Raw genomic sequence first — 21,689 nt, forward strand, 5'->3', positions numbered from 1 at the left:
ACACATTTAGAATTAATGCATGCATACAAACAAATATTTAGAAATTGGATGTCAAACATCAGACCGTCACATCTAACGAAGTCAGACTGATCTCCCTCGAGACCCATAATTCAATCCATCAAACTGGTGTTGGCCCACTTTAACCAACTGGTCTGCAGACACAAGTGTTAATTACACTCTACAGCGCAAATGCCTACAACTGGGCAAGCGGATAATTAATTTAATTTACACGCCAAGAACATCAACATAAATGTGTTGCCAACGCTCATCTCTCTGAGTGATGCTGTGTTTACACTGAGAAAGCCAGAGAGAATCTATGAGGAATTATGTCATCAATGATATCATCAAGCAGCTTTTTTATACAGAAACATACGGGTGAAAGCATTCTTCACCTCGTGTTCTTGGCTAAACATCTCCGTTACTTAAAGAAATAACACGCAAAATCTGAACAGACGCGTCAAAGTTTTTTCTTTGCAAACAAAATCAGTATTATGCAACAAATTCAAAGTAAACAAAAAATATTAGCCTTTTCCTCACAACCTGTTATATACACAAAACATAAGGATGAGAATGCTCCAATGTTAAAAGTTTGACCGATATTGACAGCCTATAATTATTTTTATGTTTTGACTGATAAGCAATATGATGGCCGATCAGGTCTGAGGCAAAAATGCAACCAAAGTTGATTTTAATGTCTTGATTGCATTCAATTATTTGAAATACAAATACAATACACTGTGTGTTTCTATATGATGAGGTTAAAAAGGTTAAAATATGCCCCTGAAAATCACCTCCAAGGAACAAATATTGCACCTAATTAAAAAAGCTAATTTTTGACACTGTTCAATAATTATAAATCAATACAGTTTTGACTTTTACTGTTGTTTTGTCTGGATATGATTATATTCTGAATCACAAGCTCTCAATATATTCTGATTCGTTTGGGTATATTTCAGTTATAATGTAAAATTTGCTTACATATGAAATTCTTTCTCAGCTAATTGCTATAGATCAAAGGAAAACGTTTAACTTGATACATTACAAAAATATACATTTTATAATAATCAACGCAACAAAAACTCAAATAAACTTTAAAGTAACATTCAAACAAATGTTGAGATTAATCTGAATTTCTTTTTTTTTTTTTTTACACAGTCCTAGATACGAGAAAGATCTAGTAATCAGAAAAGTAAATGTAATCAGCTTTAAACATAAAACACTAACAGTATGAGGCAAAACAGTGTTCACACTTAAGCTAAATCTAGAATTTGACATGCTTCAAGTGAAATCAGGCATTGCAACATCTTCCATCTACAGTAGAAACAAAGTAGAATTTTTGAAGAAAAAAACAAAACAAAACAAAAATGTTAATATTGGCCAATACTGACACCAAGACACAGCTCAAACTCACACTGAGGTACACTGCAGCTTAGAGATCTTTACCTGACAGCAAGAGGTATAAACACTGCTCGTGTAGTTTTGTTGAAGCGCTGTTACATCCATGCTGCTGTATCCTTCCTGTTCACTCCAAACAAATGTGAACCATCAATAATACATCCCCTCCGGCCCCCAGCAGACAGAGTGATGCTCACACAGCGTGCACGAGCAGACGATCCTGCACAAGCTCACGTTTGCGCAAACACTCTGAATAGCAGCAAACAGGACAGCTTCATTATGTAAGGTCGACATGCCCCCCCTCTCTGACCCACCCCCTCCTGTCCCCGCCCACCACTTTCATAAGTCCATTCTCATCCTCCATGTTCATTCATCCTTTATCAGCTAACAAACATGTCTCTCTCTGTCTCCGTGGTGAGAGGATCTGTGTTTGCGTCTTTGATGACACAAACCTTGCATGTTTTTATATTTTAACGTATTATTTTTTGAAAACTACATGTAAAGCTGCAGTTAAGGATGTGCTTGAGACTTGTGTCATCCTTAAATGACACAAAAAGCAAAAACTAAAAATAAAATAATGAATTTTATTTTTAATTACTTAATTTAGGCTGACCTAAATTAACTCTGCTTTTTCAAAACCCTGAGGGTATAAAAGTCCAATATGAGATCACAAGGAGTCGTAACAGAAACACTATCAAAGGAGAAGTTCATCCAAAAATGCATCTTCTGTCATCATTTACTCTCCCTCATGTCATTCCAAACCCGAATGACTTTCATGACTTTTGGTTCTGTTAACGGTTCCCGAACATGTGTTCTTCCGTGGCTCTGCAACATTACTATTGATTTAGCAGCGCAAAAAATACAGTGCGACCAGTTTAGTCGGATTACCGAACGAATGACTCGAGTCGGTTCTTTGGAATCTAGAGCGAAACATAAAGTGCAACCAGACTGGCCCGATTCCTGAATGTATGACTCTTATGAGTCAGTTCTTTTGAATCTACTGTGCAAAACATACAGCACAACCAGTGTGGCCTGATTCCTGAACAACTGACTCTAATGAGCCAATTCTTTTGAATCTACAGCGCAACCAGTGCAGCCCGATTCCTGAACAAATGACTATTACAAGTCGGATCTTTTGAATCTACTCCTTAAAACATACAGCGCAACCTTCCAAATTAATGACTCTTATCATCCGGTAATTTAATGAATGAAAAACTTACTGAATCGCAAGTCATTCATTTCATCACGTCTGGCTCAAAATTAACCAAGAACTGTTATGTGTCCTTATGGCTTGTGAGACTTAAATCAGAGTAATTACTGGATGGTTGTTGATGTGATAGTGTTTAGTTAAAGATACAAACTATGAGTGCTGTTGAAATGAGTGTTTTTTTATAGTTAATTAACAAAACATCTTAATTAAAAAGTCTGTGTAAACACCTGTTAAAATGTAATAAACTCATCATTTGGTAACTGACTGCTGAGAGCAGTAAATCGAATAAGAATTGCATGTCTTATTTCTAGCGCAGATCATTAAACGCATTAATTTAGTGTGATTAATTATGTAAACAATAATGTGCTAAAAAATGAATGGAATTATGTCCCCTGACCCGTACATTAATTCTGTAATAAAAGCTGATTCGATTCCTACCATCGGGGCAAATTAAGGTTGAAGCAAATTTTTTTACAAGCCCCGTCAGCAAGGGGCAGTTAGCATGCCTCAACAAACCTCACAAGCAGCACAGCTGCTGAATAAGAGCCAGTCACTCAGGACACATTCTAGACAGCTGGATGAAGCACAACAGAAAGCAGGGATCTTGTGATTTCAAAGTTTCATCTACTTTTAACCCCTTCAACTCAGGGGCATTTTGGGCTGCTGCCTGCAATTTTTCTCACACAAATTTAAAAGCTCACCATTCACACATACTGTGGATTATTGCCAAAAATTGGTCTCATTTTTCAGAAAACCCCCCAAATTTGTAAGCATGTAATTCTGGTTCTGTTCACTCTTTCTCCCTCCCAAAAGTTTTATTTTACTCCACTAGACTGTATCAAGTACTAGAAAAAATATTTTTCCTCTATTACCTTCCATCACAATATGCAGATCTGAAATGTAGGTGGCGCTGTAATGTATTTTAGCCCTCACAGATGTGCTCGTCCATAGACATTCAATCTAATTTTCAGTTCATGCACCACCATCGTTTCATTGAATATCTCGGCCTCTGTTTTGGCGGCACAAGGGGGACGTACACAATATTTGTTTATATATTAACAAACATATATGTAAATATATACTTAAAAATATTAAAATAATCGTTAATGAAACCATTAAGGAACCGGTATCGTTAGGAGGAATCCGAACCAGAATCGTTCTCTACTGATCTACTTCCCTGGACACTCAATGGCCAATTGCCTGGAATACCAGCGTTTGAAAAACAGTAAAAAACCAAACGAATCCTTGTTTTCTGATTCATTTTTATGATGTGCGTGCACATGGTAAATAGAACAAGATTGGCAGGGTTTATCCATCCAAATTAGCTTAAAGGTGCACAAAGTAATTTTTACCTCATTAAAAAAGCTGTACTCCTTAAGAAATTAATTGTAATTTTGAAACCATGAGCACTCACATTAAAATGAAGACTCCAGTCATATCAGTAGCCTTATAAAAGCTGTTTTATTCTACATGGAGAGGGTCCGCACATGGGGGCTGCCATGTTATGATCACATGACCAGCCAAATACTACTCGCTTAATCTCAGTAACCATCCTGTTATTTGACACTTTCACTCATTGATTCAAGTAATCATGGCTGACTGTGAATTATGAATTTTTACATTGGCATCAGTAACTGAAAACTATTGATTTTAAATGTTGCTGCATCCAAGCCACTAGGTGTCAGTGTAAGTCTAAGACGACATGAACAAGAACGTACTTAGTGCACCTTTCAATCAAGAACATCGCGTTATTGCTACTTATTAACAAACAGATCCCTGCAAGAGGTCTGCAGTTCATGTGTGAACACTCAACAAAAGCAAAGCTGGACCATTACAGGTGAAACTCTTTCATACATATGTTGAATCAACCAAGTCCTAAAAAGTAAATTATTAAAGACACCCGGATTCGTTCGAGGACCAATGACATAAGAGGCCCAGTGACTCTTTCACGTAGACCTGCCGTATGTGAAAAGTACAAACCCACGAGGCAATGTCTCCTCTGATGAGCACTGGGCATTTGTGTGATTACGTAAGACCATGTATGAGCACTCAGAACATGTTTGCATGAAGCCTCCAGGCGGTCAGATGTAGTGGATTCATGCATTAACTAACAGTTGTGTAACGGAACCATTTTGACATTTTATTGTTACATAGAGAAAAATCTCTTCTTGCCACTTTAACAAATATAAATTCAATATCTATCTGACTGTAAATGCAGAACAGGTACCAACCCAAAGCTAAACATCCAAAAAAGACTTTCCTTTAGCATTTTTCATAACTTAAAGCAGAAATGTGAAGCTCATATTTTTTTAAACCACTTAAATTAATACTTCAGTCAAATATGTTGGTTATTTGAGATGTAAAGATGTATACTTTTCTAGGAGGATCAACACATTTCCCTTTTGTTTACGAGTCAAAATTACAGTCTGTGATAAAATAATCCAGAATGTTCTTTAAATAGCACAAAGAGCAAAGGCATCAAACGCAGTTTATCTTGAGAAGACATAAATCATGTTTACCTCCTTCTGCAACTCCTTGTTTCTCTGTATCAGTCTCTCCAGCTTTTCTGCAGACTGTGAATTCTGTTTGTGTGAAGAAAAAAAAAACCTGGTTACACACCTGCTTTCTGACCAACAAACATAAACCTAAAACACGCTAAATGACTTTACACAATGAATTCAAAGGCTCATATAGAAACATGGTGGTATCTCAGTTGGTACATCGGCGAGGCCAATTATTCAGACATTATTTCAACTTCTGGAAATTAACGGCATTGACGGATTTTCGTGCCAGTGGACAATTAAAAAAAGTGTACACTTCCAAATTTAATTTAGTTTAAAATGTACAACCTTATCATTTTCTGAGTGAAATATTCAAATAAGTTTAAGTGACATACATTTTTATTTCATTTGAGCAATGTTGTGTTAGTCTCAGGTTGTTGACGGATAAAGTGTGCATGGACTTTTTTTTTTAATTAACATCCAAGGTTTTAGGTTAAAATGTATATGAATGTATAAGACATAAAGCATATCTTAGGTCCTGTGACTTAACCATCACCATTTCTTTCAAGGCAATTTGATAATTCTCAATAGCAATTTCAACAAAATACTAACTAATTTGTTCTCAAGTAATTATTCAAGACAAGTGAACAGACAATAATAAAATAAGAACAAAGAAAAAATTACAAGCAATAGAGCAAATAAAAACAACAGAACAAAGACAAAAATGAAGAAAACCGCACTTGAGCGGTATCAAGTATTCAAGTAAAAATCAGAAATTTAAAAAGTAATGAAATGTAACAGAAATACTTATATTACTAGTCTTTACTGTATGATTCTAATGCAGTAATACTTTTTAAATCTATTAAAATGATCCAGCTAAAAGCAGTGAGTGTTTCTCATTTTCTTGTTGTTGTTTTTTGATTAATATTAACAACATTCTAGACAGCAGCAGGTCTATTATGCTGCATTTACACTTCAAGTCTAATATTTTGATACATATTGGCTTTTTTGTCATGCTGTTTGCATTCACTTTAGACATAACTGACTGTATTTACATAAGTACCTCACTAAGACAGGTATTTTACCGTTACGATGCGTTTAAATTAGGGATGGCATTTTGAGTGATTTTGTAGTCGAGTACTCTAACAAAAAACTAATAATCAATTATTTGAAATTTAGAATTGTTCAACCTTCAACTTTTGAACCTGTTTTGCTTATTAAAAAAATTAGCACTATGCATAAACAACAACATCCAGATAAAAATATGATCAAAAACATATGGCACAAAGTGATGCTGTCACTTTAAATAATAGCAGAATTTTCTTTTTGGGTGTACTATTCCTTTAACAATGACATCTACAGCACCACCCAGTGCATTGAGTTGTAATGGCAAGATTTAGGAGAGAAAAGCAGTTTAATTTGCCCATGGCAGGCAAAGGCACATAGAGAAATCAAATTACAGTTCAAGTAGTGTTTTTACTAATCGAATATTTAAAGCTGAACAAGTAATCGATTAATCGTGCACATACCTAGTTATATATTAGCCACTGGCTTCCCTTCTTTATATATTTCAGCATCAGCTTTGATAAACCCATGTCGGTCAAGAATAGGTCAAGAACCCATGTCGGTTGCAAGCCCCGAGTAGCTCAGTGAGTACTGACGCTGATTACCACTCCTGGAGTCCCGAGTTCGAATCCAGGGCATGCTGAGTGACTCCAGCCAGGTCTCCTAAGCAACCAAATTGGTCCGGTTGCTAGGGAGGGTAGAGTCACATGGGGTAACCTCCCCATGGTCACTATAATGTGTGGTTCTCGATCTCAGTGGGGCGCGAGGTGACTTGTGCGTAGATGCCGCAGAGAATAGCATGAAGCCTCCACACATGCTACGTCTCTGCGGTAACGCGCTCAACAAGCCACGTGATAAGATGTGTGGATTGACGGTCTCAGTGCGGAGGCAACTGAGATTCATCCTCCGCCACCCGGACTGAGGCGAGTCACTACGCCACCACGAGAACTTAAGAGCGCACTGGGAACTGGGCATTCCAAATTGGGGAGAAAATCAAAAAAATAAAAATAATAATAATATTTGCAAGCAGTAGCTCCTGGGCTGGTGTTCTGTATGAGGAAACAATCAGTCTGTCACCTGCATTTGGTCCTTGTAGGCCTGCAGTTCCACCAGCTGCCGTTCCAGCTTGCCACTCCTCTCTGCTGTTCTACTCAAGTTCTCTTTCAGCTCCTTTATTTGAAGTTTTCTCTCCTCACCCTCCACCTGATCCTGCTTCTGTCGGGCGGCCAACTCCCTCTCCAGGTCCTCCTTCTCTCTGGAGACCTGATTCAGTTTTTCTCTGTCCATTTTCATGTTCTTCTCCATCTCTACCACCACAAACAGAGAGGAGGGGAGGTTAAAGAGCAGTGCATGCAGCAATATTTGTGCTATTATGATCAATTTACCCCAAAAATGAAACACAAATTGGGTTTCTGAGTGTGCAAAATTGTGTGTTGTGAATGATGGCACCGCTGGGAATGGCTGTTTTATCTCATGATTTATCGCATGCAAACATTATTCTGCAGAGCTGTTTGCACCGGTCCACACGGCCAGTGATGCAAATATACAATGGATCAGATGTTCAACGGTAGTTGTGTGAGCATTTATATGCTTCTGATGAGTCATACTTTTATTTACCTTGCATGCCTAGTTTTATTTTCGTATGTTCCTCTGATGCAGTGTCAAACTTCTGTGTCTAAAGTCAAACAGCACAAAGAATATATCATATCAATATATAGTGAAAGTATTTATGCATCTCCAGGCAACTGTAAATAATTCAGTAATCTATTAAGCAGTTTTCAGATCACCATATGGGGTGAAGTCAAAACCTTTTACTCAAATCAGGAAGGCATATGCATACCCCAAGAAACAAAAACCTTTGCATGAATAGGTCACACTGTTGTCGGAACCAGAATCGTTAATGTGAGAGACAGTTAGATACTTTATATAAACCATTTTCTAACGTAAAAATCACATAGCAAATACAAAAAATAGAACAAACCTTAAAGGTGCATTCAGTAATTTTTTCTTCATTAAAAAAGTTTAACTTCTCAAGACATGAATTGTAATTTTGTAATAAGCTGTTTTATGGGGCCTTGGTAGCTCAGTGGTAAAGACGCTGGCTACCACCCCTGGAGTTCGCTAGTTCGCTAGTTCGAATCCCAAGGCATGCTGAGTGACTCCAGCCAGGTCTCCTAAGCAACCAAATTGGCCCGGTTGCTAGGGAGGGTAGAATCACATGGGGTAACCTCCTTGTGATCGCTATAATGTGGTTCGTTCTTGGTGGGGCGCGTGGTGAGTTGCCGCGGTGGATGGCGTGAACACGCGCTATGTCTCCATGGCAATGCGCTCAACAAGCCACGAGATAAGATGCGCAGGTTGACGATCTCAGACGCGGAGGCAACTGGGATTCGTCCTCCGCCACCCGGATTGAGGCGAATCACTACGTGACCACGAGGACTTAAAAGCACACTGGGAATTGGGCATTCCAAACTGGGAGAAAAAGGGGAAAAATAAAAAAAATAAAAGCTGTTTTATTATACATGGAGAGGGTCCGCACATGGGGGCTGCCATGTTAGAATCACATGACCAGCTGAATCTGCTTAATCTCAGTAACCAGTCTGTTATTTGACACTTTCACTGATGGATTAAAGTAATCATGATTGATTGTGAATACTTAATTTCTACAATGGCATCTGAAACTGAAACTGAAAACTATTGATTTAAAATGATGCTGCATCCCAGCCACAAGGTGTCACTGTAATTCCAAGATGACACAAAGATAAAAGTTACTGAGTGCACCTTTAAAATTGCGACACCAAAGAAGGGTCATTATTTGGAGATTTTCTACAGCATGGTGAGAAGACAAGATAATTTTATTACTGGGCATTTTTGTCATGTTTTCCAATAAAAATATCTAAACATTCTTAAAACAAGATACATTTATCTCAGAAGCAAAATGACATAAGATGTTTTATCTTGTTTTCAAGAGAAATTGAATACAATTTTGTAACGTTTATGTTTAGAACAAGAAAAAAAATAGTGGGGTCAGTGGGGTTGAGAAAAAAAACTTAATTCAAAGGGAACTGGTAAAGTTTTTTCTTTAAGCATAAACCCCACAAAATTTGGGAAGATTTCTCTAAAAACAAGACTTAATATCTTATGTCATTCTACTTCTCAAGCAATGCTTTTCTTGTTTTAAGGATGTTTCGATATTTTTACTGGAGAATAAGGCAAAAAATACTCAATAATACAATTATGTTTTGCAGCGTTATCTGCGATTCCTTTTTCTCAATTTTTACACAAATTGAAAGGTTGACTGCATTCATCAAGCTCAACTATTCAGTCCTGTTGCTGAAATACTAAGTGTGAGAAAAATTTTAAAAACATATTTATTTCCTTTAATTTATGGGAAACATAAGGTTATCAATACCTACAAACCAACATTTGATCCTAAACTGCCTAGTCCCTCCCAACTGAGTGATTGAATTAAATGAAGCAAAATTTGCAACCCTGTTACCTTTCTTCATAGATTTTGGTAAAATTGTAGTCATTTCAAATTTTATATGCTTTTTTTTTTGTTTTTGTTTATTTTGATGTTTATTTTATGTTTATAGAATACAAATCAGGGATTTAAATTGTATTTACTCACCCAAATTTTGGTTATAGGGTTACAAAAATTGCAAACCTCACATACAATGAATAGAAAATGAAACAGCTCGTTTGATATTTAGTTTGACCTCCTTTTACTAACTTTATCATTGAATACTTTCAGGCCCTATTTTACTCCCTATGCGTGTTCTTGTCATTCCTATGTGAAATAAGACCAGGCTTTCTCAGGCTAGTAAATGAGCAGTGTTGGTGTTCAGTACCAGGTCTTCGAGCTGTTGTTGGACGGAGGTCTTCTCCAACTCAGAGGAGCTCAGTTTCTGCTGGAACAGAAGAACCTCTTTCTGTCTGCTCTCCAGCTCAAAGTTCAGCTCCTTGATCTAAAAGAACACACAGAACACAGTAACAAATTTCTGGATTAAACCTAATAATTATTATTGTGTAAATATCTTCTAATGTAGATTACATTGTGTACAAGAAAATGCCATTATGCACCCAATCACATGTAACCAGAATTTTGGTTACAAGAACCCCCCACTGAATGAAGAGGCCATCTGATCGCATGTGAAATAACCAACGTTAAGTTAAGGAACATTTTGAGGGCGTGAAACGTCACAGGCTGTGACTCAAACGCACCTGGGAACTAAAATCTCTATCTACCTTGGATTCACAGGAGTTTTGAGAGCGCATGAAATATAAGGTAACACAAAATGGCCTATGATCAGATGGGGATGAACTGACCTTCTTATCTTGCAATGGAGGTGAGGAGGATCCGGTGCTCTCGGCTCGTAGAGTTCTCAGCTGAAGCTGCAGATCGGCCACCTCTCTTTCTAGCTCCATGATCCTGGAGCGCTCCGATACCGTGGCGACCTACAGCGGGACACAAAATGTCATAAAGCACTCAATGTGACTGGACAAGATGTTCAGAGATACACACTAAGGCAATGGAGTTTCTATAAAAACATCTACTGCTTTACCATGAATTTGTTTCGGGGGGGGATTTCCACTAAGCATGCTTATATTTAATTACTTAGGTCAGCCTATGTTTTACCTGAAAATAAGGTGGAATCAAACTTAAAATACAGTGGGGTCCAAGAGTCTGAAAATGCCTCTATTTTGCATTATTTTAGAACACAAACTAGCTCATTACAAATAATTTCAGCATAAAAATTTGAGTGAAAAGTAAAAAGAATTGATGTGCATAAATTAGTGAATTTCTTTGCTTTCATGACAGTATGAATACAACCTGATGATCATGTTATCTGGCATGATTCGAGATGTTTCAAAAGAGCATCTTGTGAAGAAATCTGACCTTTTGCACAAAGGCGTTCACATGGCCAATGTCACACATTTTCTTACAATTGATTAGAGACCGAAAAGTACTGTAAAATCTTAAATACTGTAATTCTTCATTGTACACCATGTTTGTTTCTTTAAAACTTTTCAAAATCCTTAAGCTATTTCCAGGTTTAAATACATTTTAAAAATGCAGCTTCAGACTATTGGACCCGGCTGTATGAGAAAACCTTTCAGTGTGCCAAAGGTTTATTGTGCATTCCCCATTTTTCTAGTGGCGCTTTCAAAAACTAACCCAAAAGAAAAACTCCAGACCTACCTCGATCCATCACTGAATAAAAAAAAAAGACTTTTCCAAAAGAAGTAAAACCTCTTCCACACGTGGGAAACTGTCAATAACCCCAAAAGACATGCAGCCCCTCATCTGACAGACTGATTTACCCTAGTGTCCTCTAACTGCCTCTGGAGTTTATCTGCTTTGGTCTTTTCAAACAGAAGACTCTGTTCGAGCTCCTTAATGTGGGCATGCTCCAGTTTGGTCTGCGTCTGTTAGTAGACAGAAGAGGAAAAGAGAAGAGAACACCAATAGCGCGGTCACGTGCAAGCCAAAAGCCAAGTACCGAGAGCTTCATGCAGGTCTCTGACATCATTCTCCCCTCTGAATGAGGACAAAGACAGCAGTGATACAGAGACAGAGCGCTGCAAGATGGAGAATCTCAAAAACAACAACAACACTAAGACATGAAACAAATGCGACTGGCTGAAAGAAGAGGCCAATGAAAGAGAGATGATGGTGTTGATAAATAAAGGAAAGAATGAGTGAATATGACCAAAGATGAAAGAAGTGGAAAGTATGAATGAAAGAGTAAATGAATGAACCAATAAGAGAAAGAGGTCAATGAAGCATGAAAGTTTCTCTAGGAACATGTTAAAGAAATCAATGCTTCAACGAAGCAGCTTCAGGAAGAAGTGTTGCATTGATTTATGGACAGTTTGTTAGAAGGAAAAATAATTGAATATATATTCTAAGTGAATTTTTCTCCAACATGGATTTCTAAGAACTTAGTGAAAATCTATCAGAAATTGTTTTAAAATTGGTAATTGGTACCCATATGTACTGTTTAAAGCCATTTAGAGTAAAATTTTAGTCTTAAGTGTGTAAAAATTCTAAGAATATGTAATTTTGCTCTTTTTTTCTAGAAGTGTTATGCATAACGGTTCATAAGTGTGAAGACATGTTCTCGATTCCTAAATTATTTAAAAGCACTGGAGATGTATCCTTACCTAGTTAAGAGCAGCAAGATGAAAGCGTTTTGCGGAGACAACACGCTCTCCAACAAACAAAGGATGTGTTGGACTTTTATGACAATAGAATTTAGGCAAATGTGATTGGAAGTTGAGCCAACAAGTGAAATTCATCAACATATTTATTTAATTGCATCACATATTTTCATTTCACGTATATACTGAAACCCACTGTGGATGTACAGCAACATAAAGCATTTGAAAAATTGGATGGGCTACATGCATAAGCTGAATATCACTTAAAACATAAAAATCAATGATGAAAATAATCGACAACTAGTCAATTCATTATGACTAGTTGAATATCTGCGCTCTGGCACGGAGAACCTCCGTCAGTGTCGTCACTTTACTGTAGTGAAAACGTGTTTCTATGGGGAAAAAAAGACATATAAAACATGGTACAGAGCTGCATCTGAAAAGAGCCCGACCTAGGCCTGACCCAAGCACTTTATATAAAACGTTTTATAGATGCTCATAGTTTCCTGTGTCATGTCAAGTGCTTTGACCGATTCCTTCTGCTGTTTAATGCACTTGAGGAATGTTTAACTTACATTGATTCTTGACTTACATATTAATTTGATAAAATGTTGTTATGTTGAACGTAAATTTACTTCTAAACTGAACCGTGTTTAACTGAAATCTTACATGCCACACAAGAAATAATTCAAGAACAGCACATAACTGTACAACTGTAATGGGACTATAAAAATGCGTATGTTTTGTTATAGAATGTTTTATTATCATTTATCTGAGTAATTTAAATTGTCCTTCCACATTAAAGTTTTTGGTTATTTTGTTTTGATAATGTGAGAAAACATATGCAATTTAAAGTATATTGCCTTTTTTTATTTTTGCACACAATGCATAGCGTACATGTACTGTATATTTTTTGCAGCCTTCAATTTGCGCATTGTTTAGAGGAGAGCAATGGGCAATACACCGATCAGCCACAACATTAAAACCACCTGCCTAATATTGTGTTCTCACCACAATTATACAGAGCGATTATCTGAGTTACCGTAGACCATTATCGCCATTCTCTGTTGACCTCTCTCATCAACAAGGTGTTTCCGTCCACAGAACTGTGGCTCACTGGATGTGTTTTGATGTGAAAATCCCAGGAGATCAGCAGTTACAGAAATACTCAAACCAGCCCGTCTGGCACCAACAATCATGCCACGGTCCAAATCACTGAGATCACATTTTTTCCCCATTCTGATGGTTGATGTGAACATTAACTGAAGCTCCTGACCCGTATCTGCATGATTTTATGCATTGCACTGCTGCCACACGATTGGCTGATTAGATAATCACATGGATGATTGTTGGTGCCAGACGGGCTGGTTTGAGTATTTCTGTAACTGCTGATCTCCTGGGATTTTCACACACAACAGTCTCTAGAATTTACTCCGAATGGTGCCAAAAACAAAAAAACATCCAGTGAGCGGCAGTTCTGTGCGCTGAAACGCCTTGTTGATGAGAGAGGTCAACAGAGAACGGCCAGACTGGTTCGAACTGACAAAGTCTACAGTAACTCAGATAACCGCTCTTTACAATTGTGGTGAGAAGCCTACACAGTATTAAGCAGGTGGTTTTCATGTTGTGGCTGATCGGTGTATGTGGAACAATGTTTTTTTCCAATAAAATACATTAAATAAAATTGCCTTTCTCATTTGATTAATTGACAGATTAACCCCTTATCAAAATATTTTTTATAATGTGTTGTAATGAATAATGAATTACTGGTGTCAAGGAGCTGTGATATATTACCCTTGCAGTCACATTATTAGCTGGTTCAATGGCGCACAATATGCATGACGCAATACATGTTTATAATATAATATCATACATAATATTTAAATAATACTTATAACATTTATAACATAATATCATACATAATGTTTAAATAATACTTATAACATTTATAATTAAATATATCATATATTTTATTTTTCATATGTTTCAATATATTTATATTATAAATAGTACTTCTAATATTTAAATGCAACATAATTATATATAATATAGTTGATTATATATATGATTAAATTATAACGATATATAAATGATCACATATATATTCAATTTTAAATATATACAATTATATAATTTATATAAATTAAAATATAGTAATTTCATGACATTTCTAATTTTATTGATGTTATAGATGTATTAAAATTCCCTGACATTTCCTGGTTTTCCATGGATGTGGGATCTTGTTTACATCTGAGGTCAGTTTTGCATTTTGCAGATATGTACTGCTCTTATGAAAATGTCTTGTAAAACTTAAGTATAAAATTATTATTTGTGCGATAATTATTTGTGCATTAACGCACAGAGTGTCCTGCATAAATACTAATGACTACATTGCTCCTCTCATATCTGGTTTCTCTCAGTGTAAAATGCATGTGCTTAGATCACTTTACCTCTAGGTCGCCTTTGGTAATGCAAGCTTCTTCCACACGGAACTGCAGGTCCTCCACTTTTCTGCATGATGCATTAGAGGTGTTATTAGCCATTTCAATGTTTCAAAACATGCAAAAAGTTTTGAAAGTGCAATTCAAGCTCTCAAATGTTTCAGCGTACAAATCAATCCATTGAATTCAAATAATACATTATACTATTGCTGTAATCAACAGTGTTGGGGAAACTGTAGTTTGACAAGCTACTCATAATTTTAAGTAGTTAAGCTACAGTCACGCTACTCTTTTGAAAAAGTAGTTAGCTACACAACAAGTTACTATCAAAAAGTAGCTACTTAATGAGGCAATATATTTTTTTTTTATGTTACTATCAAACCAATAATATTAATAACAAAATTTACACTAATGACATTTATTAATTAATGTATTAATTAAATACATTTAATATGTTTAATTAAATATATTACATGTATTTAATACATTTAATGAATAGTAACATTAATACATTACGTTTTGCCGGTAAAAGTTTGGCTTCTACGCAATAAAGAAGGCTATTAGTTATACTCTGACCAACATGATGTAGCGTTTGGTCATGCTACACCGTTACTTGCTGGAAAAAGTAGTTCGCTACTGGAAAAGCTACTTACTATGTAGTTAAGTTAATAGCGTCGCTACATGTAATTAGCTACTCCCCAACACTGGGAATCAATCAAATTGTCATGCTAATATGTACATTTCTCTTATTACAGGATTACCTTTTTTCCTCCTCTAGTTGATTCATCAGCTCCACTTTGTCTCTGTCTGCAGTCTCAACAAGTCTGCGCAACTGGTCCAACTTAGCTTCCATTTCGTGAGAATACTTGAAAAACACACACAATTTTAAAATCAACATGAAATGGATTTTGCAAAGCATTCACTGTAATGTCACATATTCCCAAATGATAAAGAATTTTGAATCTTACATTTTGGTTGCACAGTATGTGTACTTTCAGTGTACTTACCCAAGAAAGTACTGAGTAAAATTAGGTAACTTCATGTACTTAATATGGGTTAAAGTTAGGGTTAGGTTTAGGGTTAGTACCTAGTATTTACTGTAGTTGTTGTAATTATATAGTACGTAAATGTAGAACAGTACTGTAAAATAAAGTGCTACCTAACTTTTTATGTATGACTTGATTTTGGCCACGTCAGCACAAGTACATTTTCAGTTGAAAACACATTGATTTTGAAACATGTATGCCTCTCATTCAAACTGGAACAACATTTTCAAAACAGCAACTCATCTTAAGGCACATGGAGAAGCTCAGTCCAAAACTGCAAACTGCAATATCTGTGAGCTGTGTTGGAAGTGTTTGGAAAGCAGGGGCTGCTGACCTGTTCCTGGCCCTGTCTGAGCAGAGCCAGCTCCTGTTGCACCTCTCCAGCGTGGCTGGTGGCTCGGGCCACCTCCGTCCTCTCCAGATCTCGCTCGACCAGGAGCTGCTCAATGTGCTGCTGTTTCTCCTTTAGAGCCTCTTGAAGGGCCGTTGTGCCTGAGATCTTCAGTGCGTAACGTGCAGACGTCTCTGTGAGCTGAAAGATCATTGACAGATGTTATGTCAAACAGAATCGTGGAAAAATCCTTGGAGAAAACTGGATGCTGTGAATGGGACGTTACCAGGCCTGCTCGGCTGGGTTTGCCTCCAACTGAGGAGGCGATGGAGCTGAGGGAGCTGACGGAGGAAGCACTGGGGCTGTTCTTTAGTGTTGACCTGCGCCTTGAGATTTTGGATTTGGCTGGTGTGGTGGATGGGAAACCAATTCGAGTCACTTTATGCGTTGGAGCAAATAGTCCGTACTTTGGGAGACACTGAAAATACCTATGGGAGAGTGAAACACAGATAAAAGCATTGTAAGAGGGGCATGGAAGACCCTAGATCTTAAATCTCATTCCCTTCCCCACATTCAAATCTGCCACAAATCTCTATCGTATGCCTTCAGAAGTCTTGGAACATGGACTACTTTTATGTGCTTTTTGGAGATTGACAGTATTCTCCCTCCTCTAATCCTTCATCCATCTCCTTTTGTGTTTCATGGACGAAAAAAAATCATAGGTTTGGAGCAACATCAGGCTGAGTAAATGATGACTGAATCATTTTTGGAGTGAATATACCTTTAATATAGCTTCTGCAAGGCATTTTGATTCAGTTATTTATTTTCTGGGTATTTTAAAAGCCATTTTCTGTAATTCAAATATTCAATTATGCATTTTTGCAAGAGTTAGACAAAATAGATAGACAAAAATATGTGCTGGGGAGTAGTTAACAAAAAGTCGCAACACTACTAACTTAAAGGTGAAATGTGTTATGTCTGCGCTAGTAGTGGCACCAAATGGAATTACAAAAATAAAGTATGTTTTCAAACAAAATTTGCCAACACCCCTCAGGCTCATCATGCCCTTTCACACTCTCTGATTCCCTATGAACAAATAGGCCATAGTAAATAAAAGGTGACAGGTGTTTAAATTCATAATAAACAAGACCACTATAACATAAACACCAGACAGAGAGCGTTGCAGGGGAATCGGCTCGTCCGATAACATCGCCTGATTGAACGCCAGCTGATGTGTGGGGGTCTAGTGCAAGAGGTAGGATAGTCCTTGGTAACTAGTAAGCATAACTATACATGTTCCGAGTATCTAACCAATTTATCTGAAGCTCGACAGTAATGAGCTAACTTGTGTGGCAATATCAGAGTGCAGCTTACCTGTCGAGAAGCAACACGGCAAGAATCAAACTCCTAAAATTCTGGTTTTACTCCGTTCTCTGTCTCTTTGTCTTTTAGCAAGTCTTAGAATTTTGGCAAAGCTAAGTTACAAATCTGTCTGATTCCAGTGTCTCGCACCCACTGTGAAATTTGGTGGAGGATCGGTGATGATCTGGGGGTGCTTCAGCAAGGCTGGAATCGGGCAGATTCGTCTTTGTGAAGGACGCATGAATCAAGCCATGTACAAGTTTATCCTGGAAGAAAACTTGCTCTGACAATGTTCCCCAACTCTGAAGACTGTTCTTTCCAACAGGACAATGCTCCATGCCACACAGCCAGGTCAATCAAGGTGTGAATGGAGGACCACCGGATCAAGACTCCGTCATGGTCAGCCCAATCTCCAGACCTGAACTCCATTGAAAACCTCTGGAATGTGATCAAGAGGAAGATGGATGGCCACAAGCCATCAAACAAAGCCAAGCTGCCTGAATTGTTGCACCAGGAGTGGCATAAAATCACCCAATAGCAATGTGAAAGACTGGTAAAGAGCATGCAAGAAGACTGTGATTGAAAATCAGGGTTATTCCACCAAATATTGATTTCTGAACTCAACCAGATTGCAGAATTAAATAATATCATCCGACTGTTATTTATCTAACAATACGTTCTTCTTTAAATAGCTTCAATGTTGTTAGCTACTTTTTGTTAGTAGCTTGTAGTGTAGCTTACTACTTTTTTAAAGGAGTAGTTTGACTGTAGTTTAACTATTTAAGTTACGAGTAGCTTGTAGCTTGGGAAGCTACAATTTCAATGTAGCTTACCCAACACTGAAAATAACAGAACAATGTAATGCATGTTATGTAATTTTTTTCTTTTTCATTATTTAACATTATTAAGTGACAACAATATACTGTATACAGTCTATTTAATAATGTTTTAGGGGGGAGGAGGAACTTGAGAACCATTGCTTTAACCATCAGGCTACACCACCCAGAAAACATTCTGTGTAATGATGACATCACATGGCCTTACCTCACACCTGCCACTGCCCCATCATTCTTGCCAAGTGGCTCATCCAGTTCAACTCCACACCATTCCCCTTTTGCAAAGTCAGTTTCACCCAGGAAACGCACAACACCTGCTTTGGTCCCGCCCACCTGAAGAATGAAAACAAAGAGTTGAATAAATGTTGAATAACCTCAACGTTTCTGTAAAAAGCAGACCAATCATGGGCCTTACCAGCACACGATCCCCTAACTTTAGTTCCCATTGTAGCTTCTTGGCCGAATCCGTCTCAGACAGATTGGAGGCAGACTCACTGGCAGTTCTGGTTAAGTTTGTTGAGGTCTTGTTGGTTGCGGTTGCATTGGTGGTTGGAGTGTCTGGAACAGCATCTTTGGCAGGAGGCACCTGATTGGCAGAGGACTGGCTGGCAGGTGTCTTTGTACTGCTGGCCTCACGCTCTGGCACTGGAGTGTGGGATAGTTTGGACGGCCGAGTGAATATGCCACGCAAGTCCTTGCACTGGAAGTAAGAGATGCCAGCCACAGAGCCGTCATTTTTCCCAATGGGATCGTCTAGAACTATGCCCGCCCACTGGCCCGGAGCAAACTGCGTTTCACCGATGAACTGCACGTAGCCTGGTTTATTTCCATTGACCCAAACGCGTTCGCCAACAGAGAAGTCTGATGCTGCATCTTGAGCAGTATTGGAGGCTGGGGAGGTTACAGCTTTGGGGCCAGCTGTGGTCATGAAAAATATAAGAGCTTAGGTCACGCCTCAATCAATGTGCGCTGTATGTAACGTACAGGTGGAGATCATTGACTCACCTGCAGTGGGTGAGGTCTTGGTTGGCCCGGTTGTTGGTTTACCAATCTTGGTGGGTGGTTTGATACCACTCGGCTTCCCCGTACTCATTTTCCCTGCTTTCTGCACGTAAATGTGCTATTCCTGCAGGGCATGGAAAAACAAGATTGGATGTCCTGACAGATAAGGACAAATACTGTATGTATAAATATGTATATGACAGAACTATTTTTCTTTATGACCTTTTAATTAAAGGTGCACTCAGTAATTTTTTGATGTATGTTGAAGTGGCTTACATTTGTTACAGTGACACTAGAGAGCATGCCAAGACACATGAAAGCTGTGATTGAAAATCAGGGTTATTCCACCAAATATTGATTTCTGAACTCTTCCTAAGTTAAAACATTAGTATTGTGTTGTTTAAAAATGAATATGAACTTGTTTTCTTTGCATTATTCGAGGTCTGAAAACACTGCATCTTTTTTGTTATTTTGACCAGTTGTCATTTTCTGCAAATAAATGCTCTAAATGACAATATTTTTATTTGGAATTTGGGAGAAATGTCATCAGTACTTTATAGAATAAAACTAAAATGTTCATTTACTCAAACACATACCTATAAATAGTAAATCCAGAGAAACTGATAATTTTGCAGTGGTCTCTTAATTTTTTCCAGAGCTGTATTTCTAATCACTTATTAATCTTGACAAGCTATATGTCATTTCAAAGGTCTAAGACTCAATCTTCGATATACAAACAAAAATTATTAACGTTAATTAAGTATACAACTTAACTTGTTAAGAACACAAGCAACAAGTTAAGAATAGTATCAAGCATCACCAGTCGAAATGTCTCATGGAGGGTTACCACACAAACAAACACAGACTTTTGAAACTTTAAAGCTAAAATCACCATGTTTAACCCTTTTACAATGATAACCCTAGTTTCCACCACAACAATACAGTTACTACAGTTGTTGTACAACAATAAAATCATGGTACTAAGGTATAAGCAACCAATAAAAGAAAACTGCTGATTCTGCAAGTGTTTTATATCTCTTACAAAAAATGACCATGGTACACTGGAGGTACCAGATGGTAAATCCATGGGAATTTGATATGTGGTATTGAATCATTATCAAATTCACGTTGTTACCATGGTAAATGTCCAAGTTACATGGAAGTCAAGCTATGGTACTTGTCCAAAGAACCATAGTACTAGCATGGAACATTTAGGTACATTTTCAGTGACCACTGGAAGAAGATTTCATATATATTCATTATTATTTTACAGTAGTATCAATAACTGGTGATATTTTGGTTGACAGGTTATCTACTTGTGAAGGAATGACAGTTCATTTTGAATACTTAGTAAAATATACTCAAACTGAACCACTTCATGACACTTAATAAAACTCAACTTATGAGTTAAGCTGTTCTTACACACTAAAAACCGTCTCAATAATCAGCTTTTTCAATGTATTTCGACTTTCATGTTTTATTACTAACATTTGTTTTAGCGAGCTAACGACAACCAGCCAATCCTTTATCAAAACAAACATCTTTTGTGATTTTATTTCATAGCTATCCATGAATCTGATATCACATCCGTCCAAACAAATATTAAATAGCATGTTTTGAGTCAGAAATGCACTATTCCTGTTTATACGTGGCTGTAACTGTGCTAGTCGACATTAGCAAGAGAGGCTAAATCTTCCAAACACATCACAAATGAGCTGTAAGAAATGAGCTTTAAAGGAAATAAAAATGATCATATTTTCTTACCTGAATTGTTATAATGTCAAGCATTCCTCCATGACGAGGGAAATAAAAGGATTTATTGTTTGTCTGGATGAGCTCACTAGGGAGATGATGATGTTGTTGGGTGAGGCAATTCAATGCAAAGCTGCACCCAAACACTTTTAACACACTGATATTTGACGGGTAGCTGAATAATGTGTTTAAGCAAGTGAAATATAATGTGGCATTTAAGAGAGTGGGGAAAATAACTGCGAATGGTACAATGCATTAGGGACTTTTGGTACAGAATACAGAATAAGTATCAAAATACTTAGTTGTTTGGGTGGTGGGAAATGCAGTATCTAGTAGGGGCTATGCTAAAAACACACCAAATATAGCTCTCTGAGTCTAAATACTGTAATATACTTTCGAGAATAATGGACAAAACACTGAACTGGAATGTCTGAATTTAATGGTTGAGAATGAATGCGACCTGACGGCGTCAGTTGACTTTGGCGGCCACTAGTGGTCAGACTTGGAAAGTGATGGGAAAAAAACTCACTTTAACTTCTAACCACCAGAGGGCGCAAGGTGACCTGTAAAGACTGCAGAAATG

The 21,689-nt window shown here is 37.4% G+C and overlaps 1 protein-coding gene across 2 annotated transcripts in view; it reads right to left on the bottom strand.

Moving 5' to 3' along the window:
* Nucleotides 1-21,400, bottom strand: part of LOC127432567 (CAP-Gly domain-containing linker protein 1-like) — a 33,655-nt gene extending 12,255 nt beyond the window's left edge. Inside the window, exons 1-14 of one of the 2 annotated variants that reach the window (XM_051683804.1) lie at nucleotides 21,119-21,400; nucleotides 19,358-19,478; nucleotides 18,768-19,270; nucleotides 18,561-18,685; nucleotides 16,441-16,642; nucleotides 16,158-16,355; nucleotides 15,539-15,642; nucleotides 14,787-14,847; nucleotides 11,497-11,601; nucleotides 10,501-10,629; nucleotides 10,023-10,139; nucleotides 7,789-7,846; nucleotides 7,249-7,478; nucleotides 5,125-5,187 (exon numbers count right to left, since the gene is read on the bottom strand). In XM_051683804.1, coding sequence (XP_051539764.1) covers nucleotides 5,125-5,187; nucleotides 7,249-7,478; nucleotides 7,789-7,846; nucleotides 10,023-10,139; nucleotides 10,501-10,629; nucleotides 11,497-11,601; nucleotides 14,787-14,847; nucleotides 15,539-15,642; nucleotides 16,158-16,355; nucleotides 16,441-16,642; nucleotides 18,561-18,685; nucleotides 18,768-19,270; nucleotides 19,358-19,445 — 1,983 coding nt within the window. In that variant the 5' untranslated portion in view covers nucleotides 19,446-19,478; nucleotides 21,119-21,400. The remainder of the gene's footprint in view (nucleotides 1-5,124; nucleotides 5,188-7,248; nucleotides 7,479-7,788; nucleotides 7,847-10,022; nucleotides 10,140-10,500; nucleotides 10,630-11,496; nucleotides 11,602-14,786; nucleotides 14,848-15,538; nucleotides 15,643-16,157; nucleotides 16,356-16,440; nucleotides 16,643-18,560; nucleotides 18,686-18,767; nucleotides 19,271-19,357; nucleotides 19,479-21,118) is intronic. The other variant, XM_051683805.1, reaches the window with a different exon arrangement.
* Nucleotides 21,401-21,689: the final 289 nt, after the last annotated feature.

The sequence above is a fragment of the Myxocyprinus asiaticus genome, chromosome 42 (assembly GCF_019703515.2).
Source record: "Myxocyprinus asiaticus isolate MX2 ecotype Aquarium Trade chromosome 42, UBuf_Myxa_2, whole genome shotgun sequence".
NCBI lineage: Eukaryota > Metazoa > Chordata > Actinopteri > Cypriniformes > Catostomidae > Myxocyprinus > Myxocyprinus asiaticus.